At 38.2% G+C, this 20,771-nt stretch overlaps 1 protein-coding gene across 1 annotated transcript; it reads right to left on the reverse strand.

The window, feature by feature from the left end:
- Nucleotides 1–817: 817 nt before the first annotated feature.
- On the reverse strand, nt 818–20,453 carry DCLRE1A (DNA cross-link repair 1A). Its single transcript, XM_074159033.1, has 9 exons — nt 19,386–20,453; nt 15,870–17,435; nt 13,805–13,938; nt 12,566–12,684; nt 10,711–10,854; nt 9,651–9,796; nt 8,437–8,591; nt 2,221–2,362; nt 818–1,566 (listed from the first exon to the last, which is right to left on the reverse strand). The coding sequence occupies exons 1-9, from the start codon at nt 19,795–19,797 to the stop codon at nt 1,400–1,402; spliced, it is 2,985 nt and encodes a 994-aa protein (XP_074015134.1). The 5' UTR covers nt 19,798–20,453; the 3' UTR covers nt 818–1,399.
- Nucleotides 20,454–20,771: the final 318 nt, after the last annotated feature.

Consider the following 20,771-nt stretch of genomic DNA (forward strand, 5'->3'; position numbering starts at 1 on the left):
CCAAGAAGTTGTGGAATCTTAGGAATGAGCACACAAATCCAAGACAGTTAGCAGTTCTTGCAATAAGGAGAGCAATTGTAATGCATTATGCAAAATAAAACCAATGCTGTTATTTCAGCGAATGTACTGAAAGAATTGTCAATCAGTATAAAAACTTGTTTCCATCAGAGTTTGAGACAGTTATTTCTCTTAGAAGACAGAAATAAAACAAAGTGACTTCACATTACAGAGCTCATCACTCAAAGACAAGAATCTGTTTATACTTACACTGATCATTAAAGAAATGTTTTCCCGACAAAAAATAGCAATGAAGTTTTCAGATGAGCTATTCTGGGAGGTTTACAGATGATTCTTTATGCATGATGCAACTTTTGTAAGTCCTAGAAGTTTGGAATGGTTTTTATTTTAGTGCTTATAATTATACTAGTGCGTGCCTGCCTGCAACCACGTACTTCAGCATCATAAATACATAAAGCAGATAGAGAAAAAGCAGCACTGATAATCTGGTAGGATTCAGGAGAAAAAAAAATGCAAAATGAAACTTACCTTTCTGCTGCCAGTACTAATATTTGCCTTTGTTCTTCCAGAATTCAAGTACACACAACCCTGCAAACCCAAGTGCATTGCAGGAGACTACAGGGAGAGGAACCACTTCTGGGCTTTAACCACCTGCTGAGAATTTGCACCACCAGGATGCAAGAGCAAACGTATACAAGCAACATACACAGAACGTTCACCAAAGATATTTCAGACAGGTTCCTCAGATTAGCAACTACAGTACTGAAATGTATTTTGCTTAGAAAAAACACACAGGCTTCATGTAGGTTCTTTATTTTTAAAAAAAAAATAGTATCAGAAAATCTTGAGCGGAATGTAGGTAGCAATGTCTTTTATAAAAATCATTCTCCAAAGTACGTATCCTGCAAGAGCCCAGGCCAATCCTCCTCACAAAGTCAATTTTCTTTACAAGATTTAAATCACAATAGCCAGTTCTGCCTCCTGACACAAGCTTCTCTGAATTGACAGCATGTGACATAAACTCAGTATTATCTCATTTATTATAGTAACTTCTTTTCAGAAATGATTAACCTGGAGGTGGCTTCTCCTCCAGCATTATACATCTGGGCATCTCCATAATCTGAGGAAAATTAAGAATGAGGAAAAAGGAGCAAGATAAAAATAACCTGGAATATGCGTTTGCAAAAAAGTTATTAAGTTATGGGAAAAAATGGGCAGTAGGTATATGAACAAACAAGGTGCCTTTTTTTTTTTTTAAATTCAGCTCTCAGGAGAATAGCAGCTTAGTCTCCCCCAAAAATAGCTCTGCGGAAAAAGGAGTTAAATAAAACTCACTCCCACTCCAGCCGACCTCCTTTGAAATATACATTCTTCCTTATATTTATTTATGCTTACTGCCCTCAATCATCCAGTCTCTAAAATGCTTCTCCATCAAGCTTCTGGCTCTCCAGTCACCAACATTTACAGTGGGGATGATTTTCTGTGGCTTCAACCATTGAACAAAACGCTTCATTTCCAGGTAACTGCTGTGTTCACTGTAAGGAATCCCTGAAATGAAACAAATCACAGCGATCTGTCAGTCTACTTACCTTCTTGCCAAAATACTTCTGCAAGCCTTCCAGCTAAGAAATACTTTAGATAATTTTTTTTTTTAAATTCATATTGGAGATCTAAAGTTTATAGCTAAGGTAAAACAAAAACCCAGATTTTCCTTCTGGAAAAATTACCTTGCATTAAGTTACCAAGTCATTCATTGGTGCAAACTGAGCAACACCACGCATTTGGTTAAATGAATGTTAAAATTTTAAGAGATTCAATTCCAACCACCAATAAGAACTGAGAGGAAGAGGAAGACCCACAGACTCTCAAATGAGTGAAGTATGGAATGAAATTTTGGCGCTGGAACTGCACTGCCACCAGCATCAGTCGGGCCAAGATTTCACCCCTGAAGCCTCTACGTCTATCATGTAAAAGCCTTTATTTGCAAGAGGAGGACAGGAGTAAAATGTAGGTAAAAATCTGCATTTACAGTGTTCCTGATTACTCAGTTCACAGATCTCTCCTGGAGAGATCCATCTGTTCGGTTTATCACAAATTATCAGAAAAAGCACTGGTTACAACGAACAGTAGGAGTTTCCAGAATAAAAATATGAAAAGCATCCACACAAAACTAAATGCACTGAATCTTTACCACTCTCATACCATATATGGTGATCTTTCCTCTTGTCTGAGGTTTGATATCCAGCAGAGAAAGGGATGAATCAGAGTAGGTCCACCCAGTAGGTCTGAAAGCCAGAACTTGATCAAAATTCTCAGAAAACTTATTCAAGTGATCTTGCAAGCCCTGTGAAAAGAATATAGCGTACACTTAATCCCATTAAATAGCTCATTAGTCTAAAGGTTGGAGATTTCACGATGGAGAAACTTTGGACTAAATTTTATTTTTGTGTTTTGATATGAACTTTATTTTAAATACCATCTGCCTTGAAATTATTAATGATAAATACTTCCATTTGCAGAGCACCTTGTACCTTCAGATCTCAATTGCTTCATCTGAATAAGCACATGTTAACAGCTACCCATTACAGATCAGAACACATACAATATAAGCACATCTTCTCACAGATTTTGCTCCCCAAGTCCTTCATTTCCTCCTCTCAGCTGGAGGTCACCACTCTTGCAGCTGAGTGGTGATAAAAGATAAAAGAAAACCTGCTTCAGTGCAAAATCATCTGCTTAATTTAAAGTGCCACTGACATCTGCTTATGCCCAGCAGCGCTCACAGTTAATTAAGTGAACTACCCAAAAAATTGCAGCAAGCCAGTGCATGAGTTGAGTATTGCTCTGTGGACTAAACCAAGTATTACCACACCTCCATTCACGATAGGAAGGAAACCACTTCTCATCTCTTCCCTCTAAAAAAAATTAACTTGAAAAAGTTTCCAAATTGGCTAAGTTAGCCCTCAATGTTGTTTAAGCTAGGATCAGGAAAAGGATGAGAGGGACGTATAAGGAATGTACAATCCTATTCCTGGATAAAGTGAAGTCAGTATTATTTCAAACCAAAACCAGAAAATCAGTTTCATGTGTCCTGTATAAAATCTCAAAGGTACATTCTCCGTTTGAAAGCCCTACAAGATTATAGAACTCAAAATCCTAAACTTTTTATCAGCAGCAGGAAGAGGAAAACAAAATAAAGACTGATTTAAAAAAAAAGATGGGGAGAGGGGAACAGATCGGCTGTGACAGAACACTAACTAACCTGTCAGATACTTGATAATTATTAAGCAGGGAAGCGGAAAGCTGCCTGTGACACTGACAGTTTAAGCAGCACCTTCAGCACAATGTCCAGCAGGAACATACAGAATCCATCAAACTAGGCACATAAAACAACAAAAAAACCCTACCACAACACACATTTCATTCAGCAACAGGAATTATGGCTAGCTGCCATGACTCAATACACTGCAAACATTCAGTCCTCACTAGATTAAAGATGTAACTGTAGCAGTCTAATTCTCCTTCATATTTCATTTTAGGAAGATTAACACATCTTAAAGTAGTAATTCACATATTTGCTCCCCTTGCTTTAATGAAATCTAAATACAGTACTTCAAATACAATGATTATTATATTAACCAATGCTAACTTGTTTTCAAATTTTGTTATAAATCAAGTGTGCAACATTCACATTAAGGATGCAATTTCAATCTCTTCAAAAAATTATTTGTGCACTTCAGTCAGAGGCACTTTTGAAAATCCCACCTCAATGCTAGTACAAGATATTTCTGAGCCAAGCAACATGAGAGGTGCACACACCTGAACACCCCAGGTCTCTGCAAATCCTCCACTGCACATTCAAGTAGCAGAAGCCTCAATTTTTGACTGTTGCAAAAAATTTTTTGTTGCAAAAGAACCATATATCCATTTTAGAAAAGATGGCACCTTTCCACAAAATAAATTACCAGTGTTTATTTATAACAAGTCCACTTTAAATTCCCATTCCAATTTCTCTTTTTATTGCTGTAGTCACCATTGTTCTAAACCTTCATCCTTTTAAAATGGAAAATACATTTCATTGCTAAATCAACCTCCTCCAATCACCATGACAGCCTGTTATCTAGTGTCGCTAAAGTCAGCAGTACAGGCAAACAGATTCCATAGGGTACAAGAAGACTCAAACATGATTAAATATTTCATTTACAATCAGCCCTAACACCACTGAAACTCATTTGGCTTATTCACAAACAGCTATTCATCAGTACACACAGCAATCCCTGTATTTTACTCACTAAACCCAAGTATTGCAGTGAAGTACCATATCTATAAAAAGTACACTTGCAATATTGCGGCAATCCATGTTTTATTTTTATAAATATTATCATTTAAAAATCAAACATATTAAAAAATAGATTTTTAAAATTTTTTAAAATTTACATGTTATAGATTAAGCCTATCCAGAACATTAATTAATCTAGAGCATGTCATCTCACTTGTGACCCAGACAGCACCTGAAGAAAGTTTGATACCAACTGCTAATAAATAAACTTCAGAAAGCCAGAGCTACACCTAGGAAAAAATCCCAAATGAACAAAAAGAATCCACCCAGTCCAACAGTAATACAGCGCCACAAAAAGCTTATTCCTCTGCCACTGCATTTTCGCTGCCTCTGATCCCCTGTGGCTTGTTCTTTCTAGTTTTACCCTTCAGACCTCACACAACTTAGCCGAACACTCAAGTCCTGGTTCTTTTCAAAGGGGCAGTCATAAGGCCTGGGTAAAATACATCAAGTCTGGTGATATCTGGCCAGGTATTCAATATTATGAATGGGACTGCTTTCATCTTAAGTACAAATGGAAATTATCTATATGAATTCATAAAGCAGAAAATATATGCTTTCTTCTCAAATTTGAACTTGTTTCTTCAACAGGTTTTTGGGACAGTGATGCAACTCCTGATGCAGAGATAGAAAGTCGCTCAGAATTCAATATTCAAATATACGTTTGAAGATAAAGAAAGATGGAAACATTCAAGCCAGGTAGCACAGTTTCCCTCACTCTGGCTGCATTTGTACAGAAACCTGCATCTTGACACAAGACAGTTCAAGCAGGAAAGGGAAACACACCACACATTATTGTCACCTAGTCTTTGGCCAAGTGAAAATCTAGGGTATAGAACATATTCTGAGGATGCTGTGGGTTTACAAAAATCATCTTTTCAACCTGTCAAAAAAACATTCACTGTTTCACCTGTTTTTCATAGTAAACTTAACACAATTATGGTCACTATTCGTTTTTGTTTCCTTCAGTTCTAGGTAGAAGGTACCAACATTAGTCTTTAAACTCTGGTAACTATGGGAAAGACAGAGAGAGGTTTCTGTACTTTTCTAAGTGCCTGTGGCTTTTATGACGCTCTCTGCTGAATCAATACAGTGTTTATAAATCATACATGAACACCTAAGCTAGTTCTTCACTAATATTAACAGATGATTCCCAAATGAAAAAAGTATGTTTGATATTACTCCTGAAGATCAACATGGAGAAAAGCAGATTTCAGATAGTCCCAAAACTGGAATTAAACAGCTGGACAATGCCACCAAAAGGAAAAAATATTCACAACACACACTGCAAAAATACTTCTAAAATTCCTGAATATGCATCAAAAAACCCACCATTTTTATTAAAAAAATTCTGATATTTTCTAGGAATCTGGAGATTCCGTGATCGGGGAAAAAAAAAATAAATCACAGCAGAAAGCCTGTGAACAAGGAAGCATATGCAGGAGCATCTCAAACAGATGAACTCATTTCCTTTCTACTCAGGGTAGAAAGGAAAGCTGTGGGCATCCAGACTGAGTCCTGGGAGCAGTCAGCTATGGAAACATGGAAGCTTTCCTTGGGCAACTACAGTTTTATCAACAATTACCACAAACCAGGCTTCAGTTGTGGTAAGCGCATGTAGCTTATGCAGCTTTTTTCTGTTCTTTATCTAGAAATAGACCAGAGAAGTTTTTCAATAATAGAAGGTGGAAGAATCATGCTACAGTTCTTAAAACTATCAAGCCTGGAGCACAGACAGGTTTGGTTTTCTTCCTATCAATAAACAGCAGAACAAGCCAAAAAATGATACCAAACTGGGATATACTATAATATACCATCAGGGTTTGGCTATTTGCATTCCACTAAAAAGGCAACTGATGGGCCAGACCACAGATGTACTCAATTTACTAAATAAGGACTGAATCTGAGCTTTTGACTGAGACTACTCCCATAAGGATTTCACGGATTTGTAGGTTCGCAGCTGAAACTACACGAGCAGGAAATTAGACAAAATTAAGAAGCAGGATTGTGTTTCTGAGTGGGACTAGGGATCAAATAAAACAGAAGATAATGAAGATACTGGCATTCAGTGATGAGGATCACTAAAAAATTCTGGCTTTCCCAGTAATGAGCCAGTAATTCAGGACAAAACCTGTATAATCCAGCAGAAGACAAAATCATGCAATTGGAGATGATGACATCAACATTTACATGGTCTGTAAAAACAGGATGATATCATTCATCATTCTTTAACTAAAACAAGATTGCAAGTGATCAGATAATTTATTCTTAAAAATATTGTCTTTTCTGAGGTCATGTTTACTGATTCTGCTGGAGCAGAAATAACATAAAATGTCATATTAACTCATCTTTAAGCATTTAACATTCTCCCCATTTTACTGATATTACATTCCACCTGGGTATTCATGGAACTACTGGCCTCATGGGACGTCTAGCCCTCTGGAAGTCTACCTCGTGGGCCTGACTTACATGGACACACAATTACTAACGACAGCATGAGACCACGTTCCAACAACTTCATACGTGAAGTCAAAGCCCCAGTACCAGAAGGTCACAACTGTTACACTGGGACTCTTGTCCACTAGATCACTGTGCCCTTAATCCTTCCTGGCCCTTTCCAGGGTCCAGGCATGGCTTCTGGCATGCTGTGGATTTGTCTAGAAACTCCTGTTCTCCGAGATAAGACCCCACATGCGATACGACTGCTTCTCTCTGAGAAGTAATGCAGTCAAGACATCCTTGTGGTACAATCACACCCTCTGCCTGAAGTCCAGCTACGTGAGCACGCCATACAAGCTGGGACATGACAGCCGAATCACATAACAACCCAAAAATCTGCAGAAGAAACTAAAATATATTACCGTTTAAGACAACACAACACATTAAAAATAAATCCATACACATTTCCATTACTCATTTTCTGCCCCACCGTGGAAAAGATTATACAACACTAAAACATTAAGATATGAAGTTCTATCTCCTGCAGCTCCCATCCAAATTGTATAACCTCTTTTTCTCCTTTTTAGGTCAACTCTGACCTTGACTGGTCCTGCAGCTAAATACCATCTTGCTCTGAAGGATTTGCTTGAGATGGCACAGCAGGCCTGAAGCAAAGCAGGAAAATGAATCCAAGTCCGTAAGGCCATAAACGACCACTGTTTTTCCCTTTCTTCCAGGTTATCTTTAATCTCAAGCTTGAGGCTTTGCCTTAATGCCATTGTGTATTTTGTAGTCTATCTAGAAAAACTTTCTCCCCCCCAGGAACAAGCCACCTTTCCTAACTGAGAAATTCTCACAAAAACTCTCAAAAACCTAAACCCACTGTCTCAAATCTTGACTGAAATGTGCATTTGAAGTCAAGTTAAATGAAACAACATCTTAAACTGTATTACTTGCTTTTGCTATGAGTATTAAAGAAGATTGTGTGGAAAAACATGTATATATGAGGTGTCCTTCAATCAACTCAATGTGTGTGTTTGTTTACGCATGAGTTTTCATTGATTTTCAAGTATCTTTATCTCCGTGTAGATCTTCAGAAGGGGAAAAAATATTCTTTTAAAAGATGATAATGTGGTGATAAATACATGGAAATTGAACTGAGAGGAACACAGAGAACCCTATTCCTTTTTTATCAAACACCATGCTCACAGGCTGCCTCAAAACAGAGAGACCCACAGGCAGAAAAGCCTTTGCCTTTTCCTACATCATACCAGGTAAAAGACAGGCTGAAAACAGGGACTCCATGTCACAACATATTAATTGCTAATAGGACAGATCCTGCAGTCATTACATAAATCTACTTCAAAAAGGCCCACAAAGAGCAAGCCTTTGAACAAACCTCATCTTATCTTGTACAAGCACTGCATTGAAGTGAAATTACACTTTCTGTGCATCATGTTTGGAGACAGATATTAATGTTTAATTGCATTTCATTTTCAACGTATTGCTACATGTCAAAACTTTAGTAAAGAAATATGATCTGACAAGAGGTTAAAAAGCGCCAAACACAACACTGGTTGGGAGGAGATAACAGTAAGATTAGCCATCAGGTTAATCGACAGAGTATTTTCTGAACTTACCTTAAAATTAATTTGCATCATGGGAAGAACATGAAGCAAAGTACCGTTCCAGTCCACACTGATGAGGGAATTAACAGTTGCTGACTCCAAGCACTGCAACGTTTTGTACTTATCACGGGACATACTTGCTTTTGAGCCCAGAACTTCAGCAATTGCTTTAGGATTAATTGGGAAGAAACCACATAAAGAAAATTATAGGAGTTCATGCTTTCCTTCTTTTGGAGATATTCCAAATTATTGCACTGGATTATATCTTACTACTGAAAAAATAAATTTTTAACAGGATACAGTGTTTCATATTCTAAAATTAAGAAGAGAAACCTGTAACGGCTGTTAAAAAACTCGGGCTCCTAAGATTTAGCACCAGAACTGTGTATGACAACTGGAAAGAGAAGGAGAATAGAAGTACATTGATAAGTTCTAAGTCATATTTCTTAGGCAGAATGTTACCGAGGTGAACAGGTATTTATTTCAAAGAAGCCAGAAACCTGTGCAGTTTTTGGAACAAGCAACAAATAGCCCACATTAAAAACAGACTAAATTTCAGTGAAAGTAAATCTTGTATTGATGACTTAAAATATACTCAAAAGCACAAACAGTACACAACTGCCTGCTCTAGAGCATACATTTGAGCTATCGTGTTGGTTCCTAATGCTGGAACCGAGTGAACAATAGCATACAAGATTTTCATTAAGTCAGAAAAGATATGTTTTAGTTTGGGGAATGCTTTGTTAAAATTGATTTCATTAAAACTGATTACTATAAATATTTAGGAAAATAAATAATATAAATCTTGAAGGAAAACTATTAGCAAAATCAAAGTTTAAGAATAATTATATTCCATTGCTGTTTCTTGACAACATGAGATTATTAACACCAAAAATGTCATAAAGACCTCATTTATGTTTTTTTAATTGCCATTAGCATTTTTCCACAATCAAACAAACAGGTTCATTCATTTAGTATCCAAACTGGCCTTCTGTGTATTCAGGGGGCTTTTAAACATGGCAGAAAAATATTTATTTCAGAAAGTTAAAACTTATATTTAATAATTCTACTGCTAATTTTTTAGTTTTCTAATTAATATTTAGTTTCTTCACACAATATCTGACCATCAAGACTAAGTGACCCGTTACATCTTCAAGAAAAAGGTCTTTTAACACTGACTTAGATATTTAATTAGTTATTTTACCCAGTACACATCTCTTACATACCTAAGAAAACTTTTTCTTTTCCAATAGAATAGGTGCCACAGACAACTAGAGTACGAGGGTTTAAAGTCACAGTCTCAAAGGCAGTATTGACAGCAAACTGGATAACCTCTTGTTGAGCAGGAAAAGTGTATTCAGGACTGCAGTATCTGGGGCATGGAAACAAGGTACATCACCTCATTACACAAGATAGAAGACATCTGAATTTACCAAGAAGGCCCTCAAAACTGCATGCATACAATAACAAAGTAATGAAAAAGATGTTATCCTTCTATAGAATTCCAGTCTACTTGAAATCTCCTTCTTAGAAACCACTGAGATGCCCAGATGAGATTGGGCAATAAAATTAACATTGAGTACATCAGACTTTTCTCTACAACTATTCACTTGTCTGACACCGACACCCAATTCCGCAGTTTTTTCTCTATAAATATCAAGCGCTCTTTCAAGCTAGATATTTGTATCACGTACTAATTACATCCTTGTGTCTATTTTTTGTCATGCATACAAACCATAACATAAGGCATTATTCGTTTGCAGAAACATATGGAACAGAAATAAAAGACTACAGCTGGGCATTAGTCATCATACACAGAAAACCAATTTTATATACATGAGTCAGAGAAAGGTCTAATGAAAACCTGGCCAACTGATTTAACCATTTGGCATTCTTTCACTCTTTGAATTCCCCCACGCCCCATTTCATAACAGAGTTGAATCCACATAAGACCAGCGTTCCACAAACCTCTCGTTTTAGAGCTGAACACAATGTATGAATTTTGACACCCAGAATTTAATACCACTTATAAATAATAAGGCCATCTCGGCAAATACTTCAGCACCTTTTCCACCACCCACTTTTATTCTCTCTCACATAACAGCATAACAGATGAACAAGTCAGATACACATGGACCTTCAATGAATATCTGATTTTATATAACAAGTTTAACAAGTGTTAAAACAGTTAATGTCATTTATAGTTACATTTATTTGGTTCATGTAAAGCCTTACAAAATTAAAAAGAGGGTTACATTGAAAAATAAATAATAAAGCACAACTTACGTGGTATCAAGGTAAAGGGTATGGACTTGTTGCCCAATCAAAGCAGGGTAGCGCTCCATAGAAGGATCTGCCCTGAAGTCTCCTGTGTGCAGAATAACAGTTCCACTTTGCAGATAGAAAAGGATCATCGTTGCGCCTGGACAACTGAAACAAACAAAAACCCCACAGAAATTATGTTAGATCTCTATACTGATAAACTGCCTCAGGAGATACACTACCCTTCAGCAGCAGGAAGGTTGTGCAGAACAGTTTTTTAAATCATAGCTGCCATGCAGCCTAATTTAGAAATTCATGATTTCTGAAGAAAGTCTAAAGCCAACCCTTTGGCCATGGACAATCTAGACTTGAGTTCTCAGCTAAGATGGAGAAAAGAAAAAACACCACACCAACAGTAAAGTAATCAAGCATTAACTGTCTTTTTGGGATGCTCTGTCTTCTAGGTGTGACAAAGATGCTGCCTCAGTTGCAATCTCTGAGATTCTACTACTTGATTTAAAGTGGAAACAGCACACCAAAGAGAAGCAGCATTCTTATTCAGGAACAACAGAATTGTATTATTGCAGATGCATCTCCATTCCTGCAGGACTTACTGAAGCATTTCCTTTTAAATTCTATTTGCAGATTTTAAACGTTATCCTCCATCCAGAATTCCCTGGTTATAAATACAATTCTCTTATTGGCCACAGCAAATCCATTGCACCTTCTGCAGTTCCTCGCCAAAGCTGTCTGAAGGGCAAGTGCTCAGACTGGAAAACCAGAGTGGGACTATTTCGGACATAAATCATCTGTAAAGGGCAAACGAAATCTCAAAAAAGGGAAAAACTGGCATGAATCAGAGCTAAAAATGACAGAACTGGTGAACTCTCCAAAAAGTTGAACTTTGTACCTAAGGTTTATATGCCTTTTAAATTGAAGCAGAGGATCAGAGAGACAAACAGGAAAAATGAGAAGTGGCCAAATTACATAAGCAACAAGGCTTCCTTCATTCCCAGAAAGGGTTCTCAAAGGACTTCATGGAATCTTATCTCTCCAACTATAAACAAATCCGAAGATAAGTAATATTCAAACCAGCTGTGACACAGTGCTGAATTTCAATATATATTTCAGGGAAAGGACTTTTCCTCTAGCCCATCCCCAAATAAGGTACCAAGAGGCAGAACAGCAAGAGCACAGGACTGGAAGTCAGTGCTACTTAACTTTAAATCCAGCATTACCACACAGTGCCAGCATAAGGTTGGACAAGAGTATCACCCTTTATCACTGAATCCAGTAGAAGTCTTGTTACACACTTCAACAGGCTTTTCTTTAAAGTTCAGATTTCAAAATGTTGGCTAGGTTTTCTCTCTCCTGGGATCCAAAGAACTACATTTCTCTTTAGCTGAAGATTTCACTATCTTCAATTGAAGCTACAGATACCTAACGTATTTGATAACCAAATCTAGGGTGTTTCCAACTAGAAACCAAAAGCTAAAGTGTCCAGACAACTAGAAAAACCATTCAACCTCTCAACAAGGTTAAAAATGATGGAGCTATGTGTGGTTAACACTATGTACCCGTTATAATAACAACAACAAAAAGTTAAGATAAAGTTATCAAAAAAGCCTAAGTTTCCTTTTCAAAAATAACTCACCTATTTCAAAAGCTAACTACTTGCAAGAAATTCAGGCTCCTACACACCTAATTCACTTCTGAAGTGAAAATGTGTGTTACTAAGCCAAATCAGGAATGTAAAGTACTATTTTTTCAGATCCACTGCAACCTAAAAATCATGAAAACATAAACTGTATGTGTACACCTATTTATCTTTAATATTCTACATATACAAATATTCCACAACAAATGCAATGATACATACTGATTGGCATCGAGCAACACCACTTTGATCCCATTCACTATACACTCTGTGTCCATCGGCAGCACATGGATATACTGCTCTTTGACTCGAAGTTTGCTCTTCACCAGGTTGCCAGTTATCTGTAACAGGGAAAGGGTTTAATATGGAATAGAGACAAAATCTAAAAAGAGCCTTTGTTTCTAAAATAAACAAAGGCTCTCAAAGCCAGACTGTCTGGCTTAGAGAGAAACTATGAGATCCTGGGTATAATCAAGCTTTTCAGTAGTGTTTTGCCTCTCAAAAAGCAAACTGAAAAAAAGCTGTTTTAAAAAAGCAAACTTTCAAAAGCCTGTCAACAGGTTGTGGATTGGAATCAGAGAGGAGGCAAACGTGGGGAAAGAACATCTGTTACAGACTGCCAAGTCAAGAAGAGGAGCTGGGTAAAGCCTTCTTCACACAACTGAAGAACTCTGCAGGTCACAGGCCCTGGATCTTATCACAGAGGACTGCAGTCACACCAACACCTGCTGGAAGAGCAACACCAGACACAAGCGTTCCAGGAGGCCTCCAGAGTAAATCAGAAATAGTTTTTTGATGCAGGTTCTGGATGGGATGATTAGGCAAGGTATCCAAACATGATATGAGTAAAGAAGAGTTGGTTGGACATACGGCAGCCTTGGCCATTCAGCAGCCTGAAGCACAGGACACACAGGACCAAGCTAAAACTGCATGTGGAGAAGAGATGGCTTAAGTGGAATGTAATTTCTCATCACTTGAATAGAGTTACAGAGAAGATCGTGCCAGATTATTCTCCATGATGCACTCAAAAAGAAGAAGCTACAGTCTCAAGTTGCAGAAAGGGACATGTCAATTGTATATTTGGAAAAAAATTCAGAGTGGGTAAGCACTGCAACAGGTTGCAAGGAGATGCAGTGGAATCTGTCCTATTTTCAAAATCTGACCAATAGCTCTCTGCAGTCTGATCTAACTCTGACGTTAGACCCAGCAGGTCAGGCTATATGACCTCTAGAGACCCTTTTAAACCTGAATTTCTTCATGGTATCTAGACAGAGAAGTTTCACTAATCTTCATCAGCGTAAGAATTTCTCACAGGGGAAACCCAGATTCCCCTATACGTATCCACTGTGCCTAGCCGACTCAACAGTGGAACCTCTGATCTTCTACTTACTTTCATCAGTACAAAAGGGATTATAGTTGCATATGGACCTGATAATATCTAGTAAACTCGGAAAGCCTTACCTTATTACAGTAAATTGGAAACATGAAGTTTTTTGTTAGCCCACAATAGTGATCAGAGTGAAAATGAGTAAGGAAATAAGCTGTGCAGCCTTCAATTTCGCCATACTGGAAGGCATCAACTGTAAAACCAGTTCCTACAGCAAAAAAGCAAGAGAAGCCAGTCAGTAAACATGCATAGTTCAGAACTAGTTTTTAATTAATGTTCCTTTTGTTCTTTTTCTTTCTTCCAAATTAAAAGGTAATACAGTTACACTACATCCAGCTGAAGGAGCCATTTAAAGATAAGCATGGTTTGCATGTAAGTCAGTCACAAAAAAAGATTTTCACTTAGTAAAATAAAAATTTAGCAAAGTGTCCACGCAAGACTACTTTCACAGGCCTCCCAATTACCTGTTGCTCAGCTGCCATCCTATGCAGATGACAACTGGTTAAGCAAATAGACCACATTTATCTGTATTCAATTGGTATTTTTGAAAGTTCACATGGATTAAGATCTAATACCAACATTTTAACACAAAATATAACAGGTAACTACAGTTTAACAAAATGTATTTTGTGATCAAACTGCAATTTTTGAATTATTTTACATTTAACATTACTCTTAAAAAACACCACCATACAATTACGAAGCAAGCAATCTGGGATCTTCAGATATATCTGCTGAGATGAAACATGACTGATTTGCCATTGTATGCTTTCAGTGAGTGTTTGTGTAAAGATGTTGCATAAAGTCAACTATACAGAAGACATCCCTTTTCTCTGCAAATGTAATTTTTTTTTTTAAAAAATGCAAACATACTGACAAATGGTCCTTTCGCACTGGGTTATACTTTCTAAAAACCACTAAATAGTGCATAAAACTAATTCATCTTATGGTACTCAAATATTTTTCATTTTACGTTATGCAAATTTCCCAGATCTTACAGGAGAACTAGAAATAGTTCTACTTACTTGAGGCTAGAACTTCAAGTATTTACAACTCTAAAAAACCACAACAGTCTGCTGATTAAAGACCACAAACCAAAAAATCCCCAAGTGTTTGAGAGGTACCAGACTCAAAACTTCAGGGAGGCTGAATTACGCTGGGTCACAGGGATAAATATGTATCATTAGCAACATAGAAAATACAGCAAAATATACTTCAAATATAGTAACAAAATTCAGAAGAAAGATAATATAGGTAATAACAAAGCAAATTTAAAATTGCATTGTAGGCATGCTCTTCAAATGTATTATATCTGGGAAATTCTCTAAGGCCATGGAAACCATGATACTGGTATAACCCCACAAAGACTTACAGATCAGTCTTCAAGCAGGAGCTTGGCTCTTAGGATCACTAATACATTTCTATTTGGCTTCCTCAAGTATCCACCTAAGACAGTCTTTTAGTGGTAAACAGAACTGTGAGGATTTGAAGCTTTTTAAGCCACCAATCCATCATCCCATACTTTATGTAATTGATTGAGGAGATTCTGGGAAATTCTTGGCTGTTTCCTTGGCTAAATTCTTCTCCTTGGTTTTCATTTATTTGTTTTCACAGTTGTAGTACTTCGTATTCCTAGTACTCGTGGATTTCAAAGACAAAATTAAACGCATTTTTTTTAACAGTGTAAGGAAACAATTGCTATTGACAGTCCTATTTTCAGGCATAACTGAAGCAATGTAAAAGATTAAATTCAGGAATTAAGAGTGAATATTAATAAGGGATACATTCAAAATAATTTAAGATAATAGATCCACCTTTCAATACTTCTTATGTTTTTCACTCTGTCAAAACCATGTAAAAGTCAATCCTTGAAATAATTGTCCTGAGATAAGTATTTCACCGTCCTTCACTGATGAAGCCTTTGCTGACTCTAGTTCTGTAATCACCTTTTTCTGGACATCTGCACCTACACCGTATTTTATCAACTTCAATGGAGGAAACAAAATTCATTATGAGCTGCCGTCTAAATGGTTAAGAACAGTGTAGACTGCTGAAGCCTAAAATCAGGACAAAAAAACCCCACCAACATTCAAGACAAAAATTAGTTAACCTCTACAAAAAGCAAGAGTTATCTCTCACCTGGTATTTTCTTGTAGAAAGGGCAGTGTTTTTTTCCTGCTCCTTCACCTGTAGCAGGTAATTCTTTAAATTTTTTCCTCCACCGTCTTTGGCCACCAGAACTCACTTCTGCAAAGGCTCCATTTTTACTTGAACTTTCTATAACTGCTTCCACATCTTCCACAGACCCCTCAGCTTTCCTTTTTTGCTGTCTGGCCCTCTTTCCACTGGGAGTTACTGAACCTGATATCTGCTTTCCCTCACTCAAATGAGTCTCTCCTTTGCCTTCCTCTTTCACTTTGGGTTTTAAACCGAAGAAAACACCAATGTCCATCTGTTTAAGTTCTTTGGCAGGACTGGATTTCAAATTCACATTTGAAAGAGAAGACGCTGTTTTAGAGATGGGGCTGGGAAAGCAAACAGCAGCTATATTACAGTTTTCTTCTTTCTCCACTACTGACTGTAAGCTCTCCTGGCAAAGTGTTTTTTCAATTGCATTGGCAGTCATTTTATCTGTGTTAGGCAAAATGTTACTTGGGTCCCTCAAAACACTCCTTTTCTGTGTCAGAAGAGATTCAGCACCTTCCCCAACTAGCAGCGATGATGTCTCAGTAAAACTCATGTATGCAGAATCCAAAGCACAAGCACCAGTATCTTCTGAGTCTGTGTTACCTGCTTTAGCAGCAGAGGAAATCAATTCTGGCTGTTTAGCTTCATCGCAATTAAAAGGAAAAGAGGATCCACTGGTTAACACCCCTTGCTGATGCTGATTGTCTACACATGCTGAATTACAGAACTTGCTGTTCACGTGACTCTGAGAAACAGTTTTTTCACTGTGATCTAGATACTTCAGTGCATTTACTTCCTCACAGTGGTGTTTTTTAATTACAAAATTTCCCATTTTGGTATGCTCATACTGAGGCTTCTGCTGTAAGAGAACTCCATCAAATGTTTTAAACACCAGAGCATTAGATTCTTCATCTTCAAAGTTCTGGACTTTGAATAATTTATTTTGTGATATTTTTACTTTCTTCTCCTCTTCCTCAATTTCCTCTTCACTTTCCTCAAAAGTACTCAGTGGAGAATAAGAAATTTCACAGTCACTGAAGTCAGCTTTTGACTGTAGTAGACTTGGCTGACTTGTATCTTTCTGACTACACAGATCACCTCCTGTTCCACTTTCTTGAGAGGATGCAAAGTCATAAAATTCAAATTTACAACTATTATCTGTGGTTTGTGTAAGCTGACGTGTCTGTTGAGGCTTTTGAACATCTGAAAAAGAGGATGCACTTTCACTGACTATATTTAGAGACTTCATTTGTGGTGAACTCTGTACCATCAACATACAGTCATTATTTGGGACATTTTTTACATTATTAGATGGTTTCTCATTCTGTGATGTTTCCTCTACATGACTTGGGGAACAGCTGGGCTTTACAGCAGTGCAATACGTTGTCTTCCTTTCCAAAGTGTTTGCTGAAGAGTTTACAAGATAATCTCCTGCCCTGCTTGCTGCAAGTAGAAAATGGCTATAGCGCTTGTAGTGGGATGGAATGGTGGAATTGCACAGTAAACCATCAGGACACTCTATGAAAACAGTTAAATAAGGAAATAACATTAATTTATTTGCAAATACAGTTGGCGTAATTATTAAAATAAAAATCACATGTGACACAATTTAAAAGCTTTTACTTAGAAGCTATTGGAGGACAGAAGGTATAAGCAAAAAGAAATTTTCAAGCTGCCAGGACCTCCTGCCCTGAGCTGGCCAGAAATGAGAACGCTTCTAACCGAAAACCAAACAGCTGCTGCTAATACAGCACTACACCTGAATTAATACAGCTCTCTAACAGCAAAAGTACTTAACCTTGTTTCAATACTGTGCTAATGTAATCACATGGCTTCTAGTTTAGAATCATCTCACATGCAAGCAATGAGCTCAGAGCAGTAGCACCAGAAAAGGCCAGTAGATATGTTTCAAAACAAACCAAGCCTTGGTTCTGAATCAAGCTGAAATTCCATTTCAAATGCTCTGCTGGGTTACAGGATAAATTAAAAAAAATAAAAAATCCTGTATTTTCTTATGTAAAAAAAAGCATTCAGGATTCAGATGCCAGCAAAAAAGCTGTGGCTGTTCCCTAAGACTGTTTTGTTGAGAGTTTGCTAGACTAACTTTTGAGGATTTTAAGATGAATGCAAAAATTAATCAGGATTTTTCATCTGTTAATGATAGAAGTAATAGATGGAAATGAGGCGATAACACACCTGCCTTAAGTTAAAATCACTGCCAAAATCAGGATAAAAGGGCTCACAGTTACAGAATCACAGAATGATATGGGGTTGGAAGGGACCTCTGGAGATCATCTAGTCCAACCCCCTGCCAAAGCAGGTCCACCCAGAGCAGGTTGCACAGTTCCTGTCCAGGTGGGTTCTGAATGTCTCCAGAGACTCCACCACCTCTCTGGGCAGCCTGTTCCAGAGCTTTGCCACCCTCAAAGGAAGTAAGTTCCTCCTCATGTTTAGATGGAACTTCCTATGTTCAAGTTTGTGCTTGTTACCTCTTGTCCTGTCACTGGGCACCACTGACAAAAGACTGGCCCCATCCTCCTGACACCCATCCTTTAGGTATTTATAAGCATTGATAAGATCCACCCCGCCAAAGTCCACTGTTCTGAAGAAGAAACTTCAATGAAAGTTACAAATATATAAAAAGAAAAGTGGCTGTGTTGCCTAAACAGCCTTGACTCAAGTTTCCTGGCTGTATGCTTTCTGTTTTACAAAAGTTATGAGGTGTACTAAGAACAGAAGTTGTGTAACTGGATCTGTTCAGACATGGTATTTCCCCACATGAAACTGGCAATTGAAATGAGTCAGTTTTATTTCTCTCGTACAGAACTCAAAGCAAAACTGTGTTGTCTTATGAAACAGGAATGTTCATGTATAATTCCATATAAAATTTTTAAAGCATACTGTATCAAGGGTTAACATTTCAAATAAATTAGCCTAACAGACTAATTTCAGCTTCCAACTGTCCATAGACAACTGGACAAGTTACACAGCAACATGGGTACAGAATAATAAAATTTATACCTAAGGAGAAAGAAATTTGGTGTAGTACCACCGAATTCTAAGTAACCCTAATAAGTAGCACCCTCTTAATTGAAGGTGGTTTTTTGCTGACACTAACTTAGTAATTGAAACAGGTTCCGTTATTTTAAAACAGTAAATATGCACCTTCAATTTCTTCAATAAACTACTAAAACTGGAGCTTGATAAACAACTCTGAAACTTTATCACTACTCTACACTTTTGAGATCAGATTCTCATATGAGATTTTCATGTCAGATTTCCATGTTCTTCACAAAAAACCAAAAGTATTAAACGAAAATAATACTGATAAATTATCATTAATAACTCTCTAAAAATCATACCAACTACCCTCTCAGATTTTGAACTAAATATGAAAACCAAGTTTTACAGCAACATTAAGGAGCCTTTAACTTTTCCCTGGAGGTTTTTTTCCTACTCTATTCATACCTTTTTCAATGGATCCTGGAGCATCCAAACATTCAGCAACGTGCCATCGAGGTGTCTGGACCAACAGCAAAGAGAAAGGCATCTGGCAGCTCGGACAGTATCCATCATGAATGGGCTTTGCACTTTGCGAGCTCTGTTCCGTCAGGCTACTCCCGCTTTCCTGGGAGTGCTCACCACTGTCATCTTTGCTTTCATCTACATCCTGGTTTGGCCTTGTTCTCTGCCCAGTTTTCTGAGGCGTATCAGTTTTTTCTATGGATTTTTTTTTATTTCTCTTTCTTTTTGGCCTGCCCTTGCCATCACTTACTTTCTGCGCTGGTGTTGAGATGCTCTCTGAATTATCCTGGTGCTTTTGCTTCCTAATGGATTTGTACTCCCAAATGTCCTCTTCCAATAAAGCACCTTCAGACATGGCAACTCATTAAATATTCTCCTTGCTTTTAAGCAACAGTTCACAAATCTATCTTTCTTTCCGCTAATATATTTTCTCTTCCCTCCCCTCTTTGCTATCTGAAGAAAAGCGCCTGAACTCCATTTTAAAAAAGCAACACTGGGCCACAAACCAAACCACAGTCCGTGATGGGACAGAAGCATGGTGGATCGTATCCTAAAAAATAATTTAATTAGCGTCTCTCTGAATATTTGTAGCTGCTCCTGTTACACAAAACCCCAGCCTGTCAGATGCAGAAAGACTGACAGGGCGGGCCATGTCCCTCAGCTACCCCCCTCCTCAGCACCCAGCCCTCCTCGGAGGGTGAAGCCCTTGCCCGACACCTCGCTGCCCCGAAGCGGGAAGATTTTAAAAGAAAACGATGAAGAGTTCAGCTGCCGGGAGTCACCACACGGCAAAGGCCGACACCGCTGCGGCGCTGCCGGGAGGGGCCACGCTCCCCGCCGCCACCAGACCCGCCGCGGCGACCGAGGGCGGCTGCCTGTCGCCGGCCTGCCTTCCGCCGATACCGAGGGCGGCTGCCTGTCTGCGGCCTCCCTCCCTCCCGCCGATACCGAGGGTGGCGGGCCGGCACCTCCTCGAACGCGCGCCTCTCCTCAGCCGTTCCCCGCCACGGCAACGCATTCGCTTCCGCAGTTTCGCCACCGCGGCTGCTGCTCAAATTTCCGCTTCTCTCGTAGCACCCACACACAAACACACACCCCCTAAAAAAAAATAAGAAAAACAATATTGGTGCCTTGTTTGGACTTTGCTCGGTACAGTCCGATTTTCGCATCTATTCCACTGAAAAATAAAAAAAAGTCACTGGGCGGGAAAAGGAGGCTGTGTCGAATCTGCTTGAGATGGAACCACCACCGGGGATTCTCTTCACGAATATGCTTCTGCGAATAGCAAAGCTATGTAAAAACACGGAAGGAACGAGGAGATTCCCCTTT

Source organism: Numenius arquata, chromosome 15, assembly GCF_964106895.1.
Source record: "Numenius arquata chromosome 15, bNumArq3.hap1.1, whole genome shotgun sequence".
Classification (NCBI taxonomy): Eukaryota; Metazoa; Chordata; class Aves; order Charadriiformes; family Scolopacidae; genus Numenius; species Numenius arquata.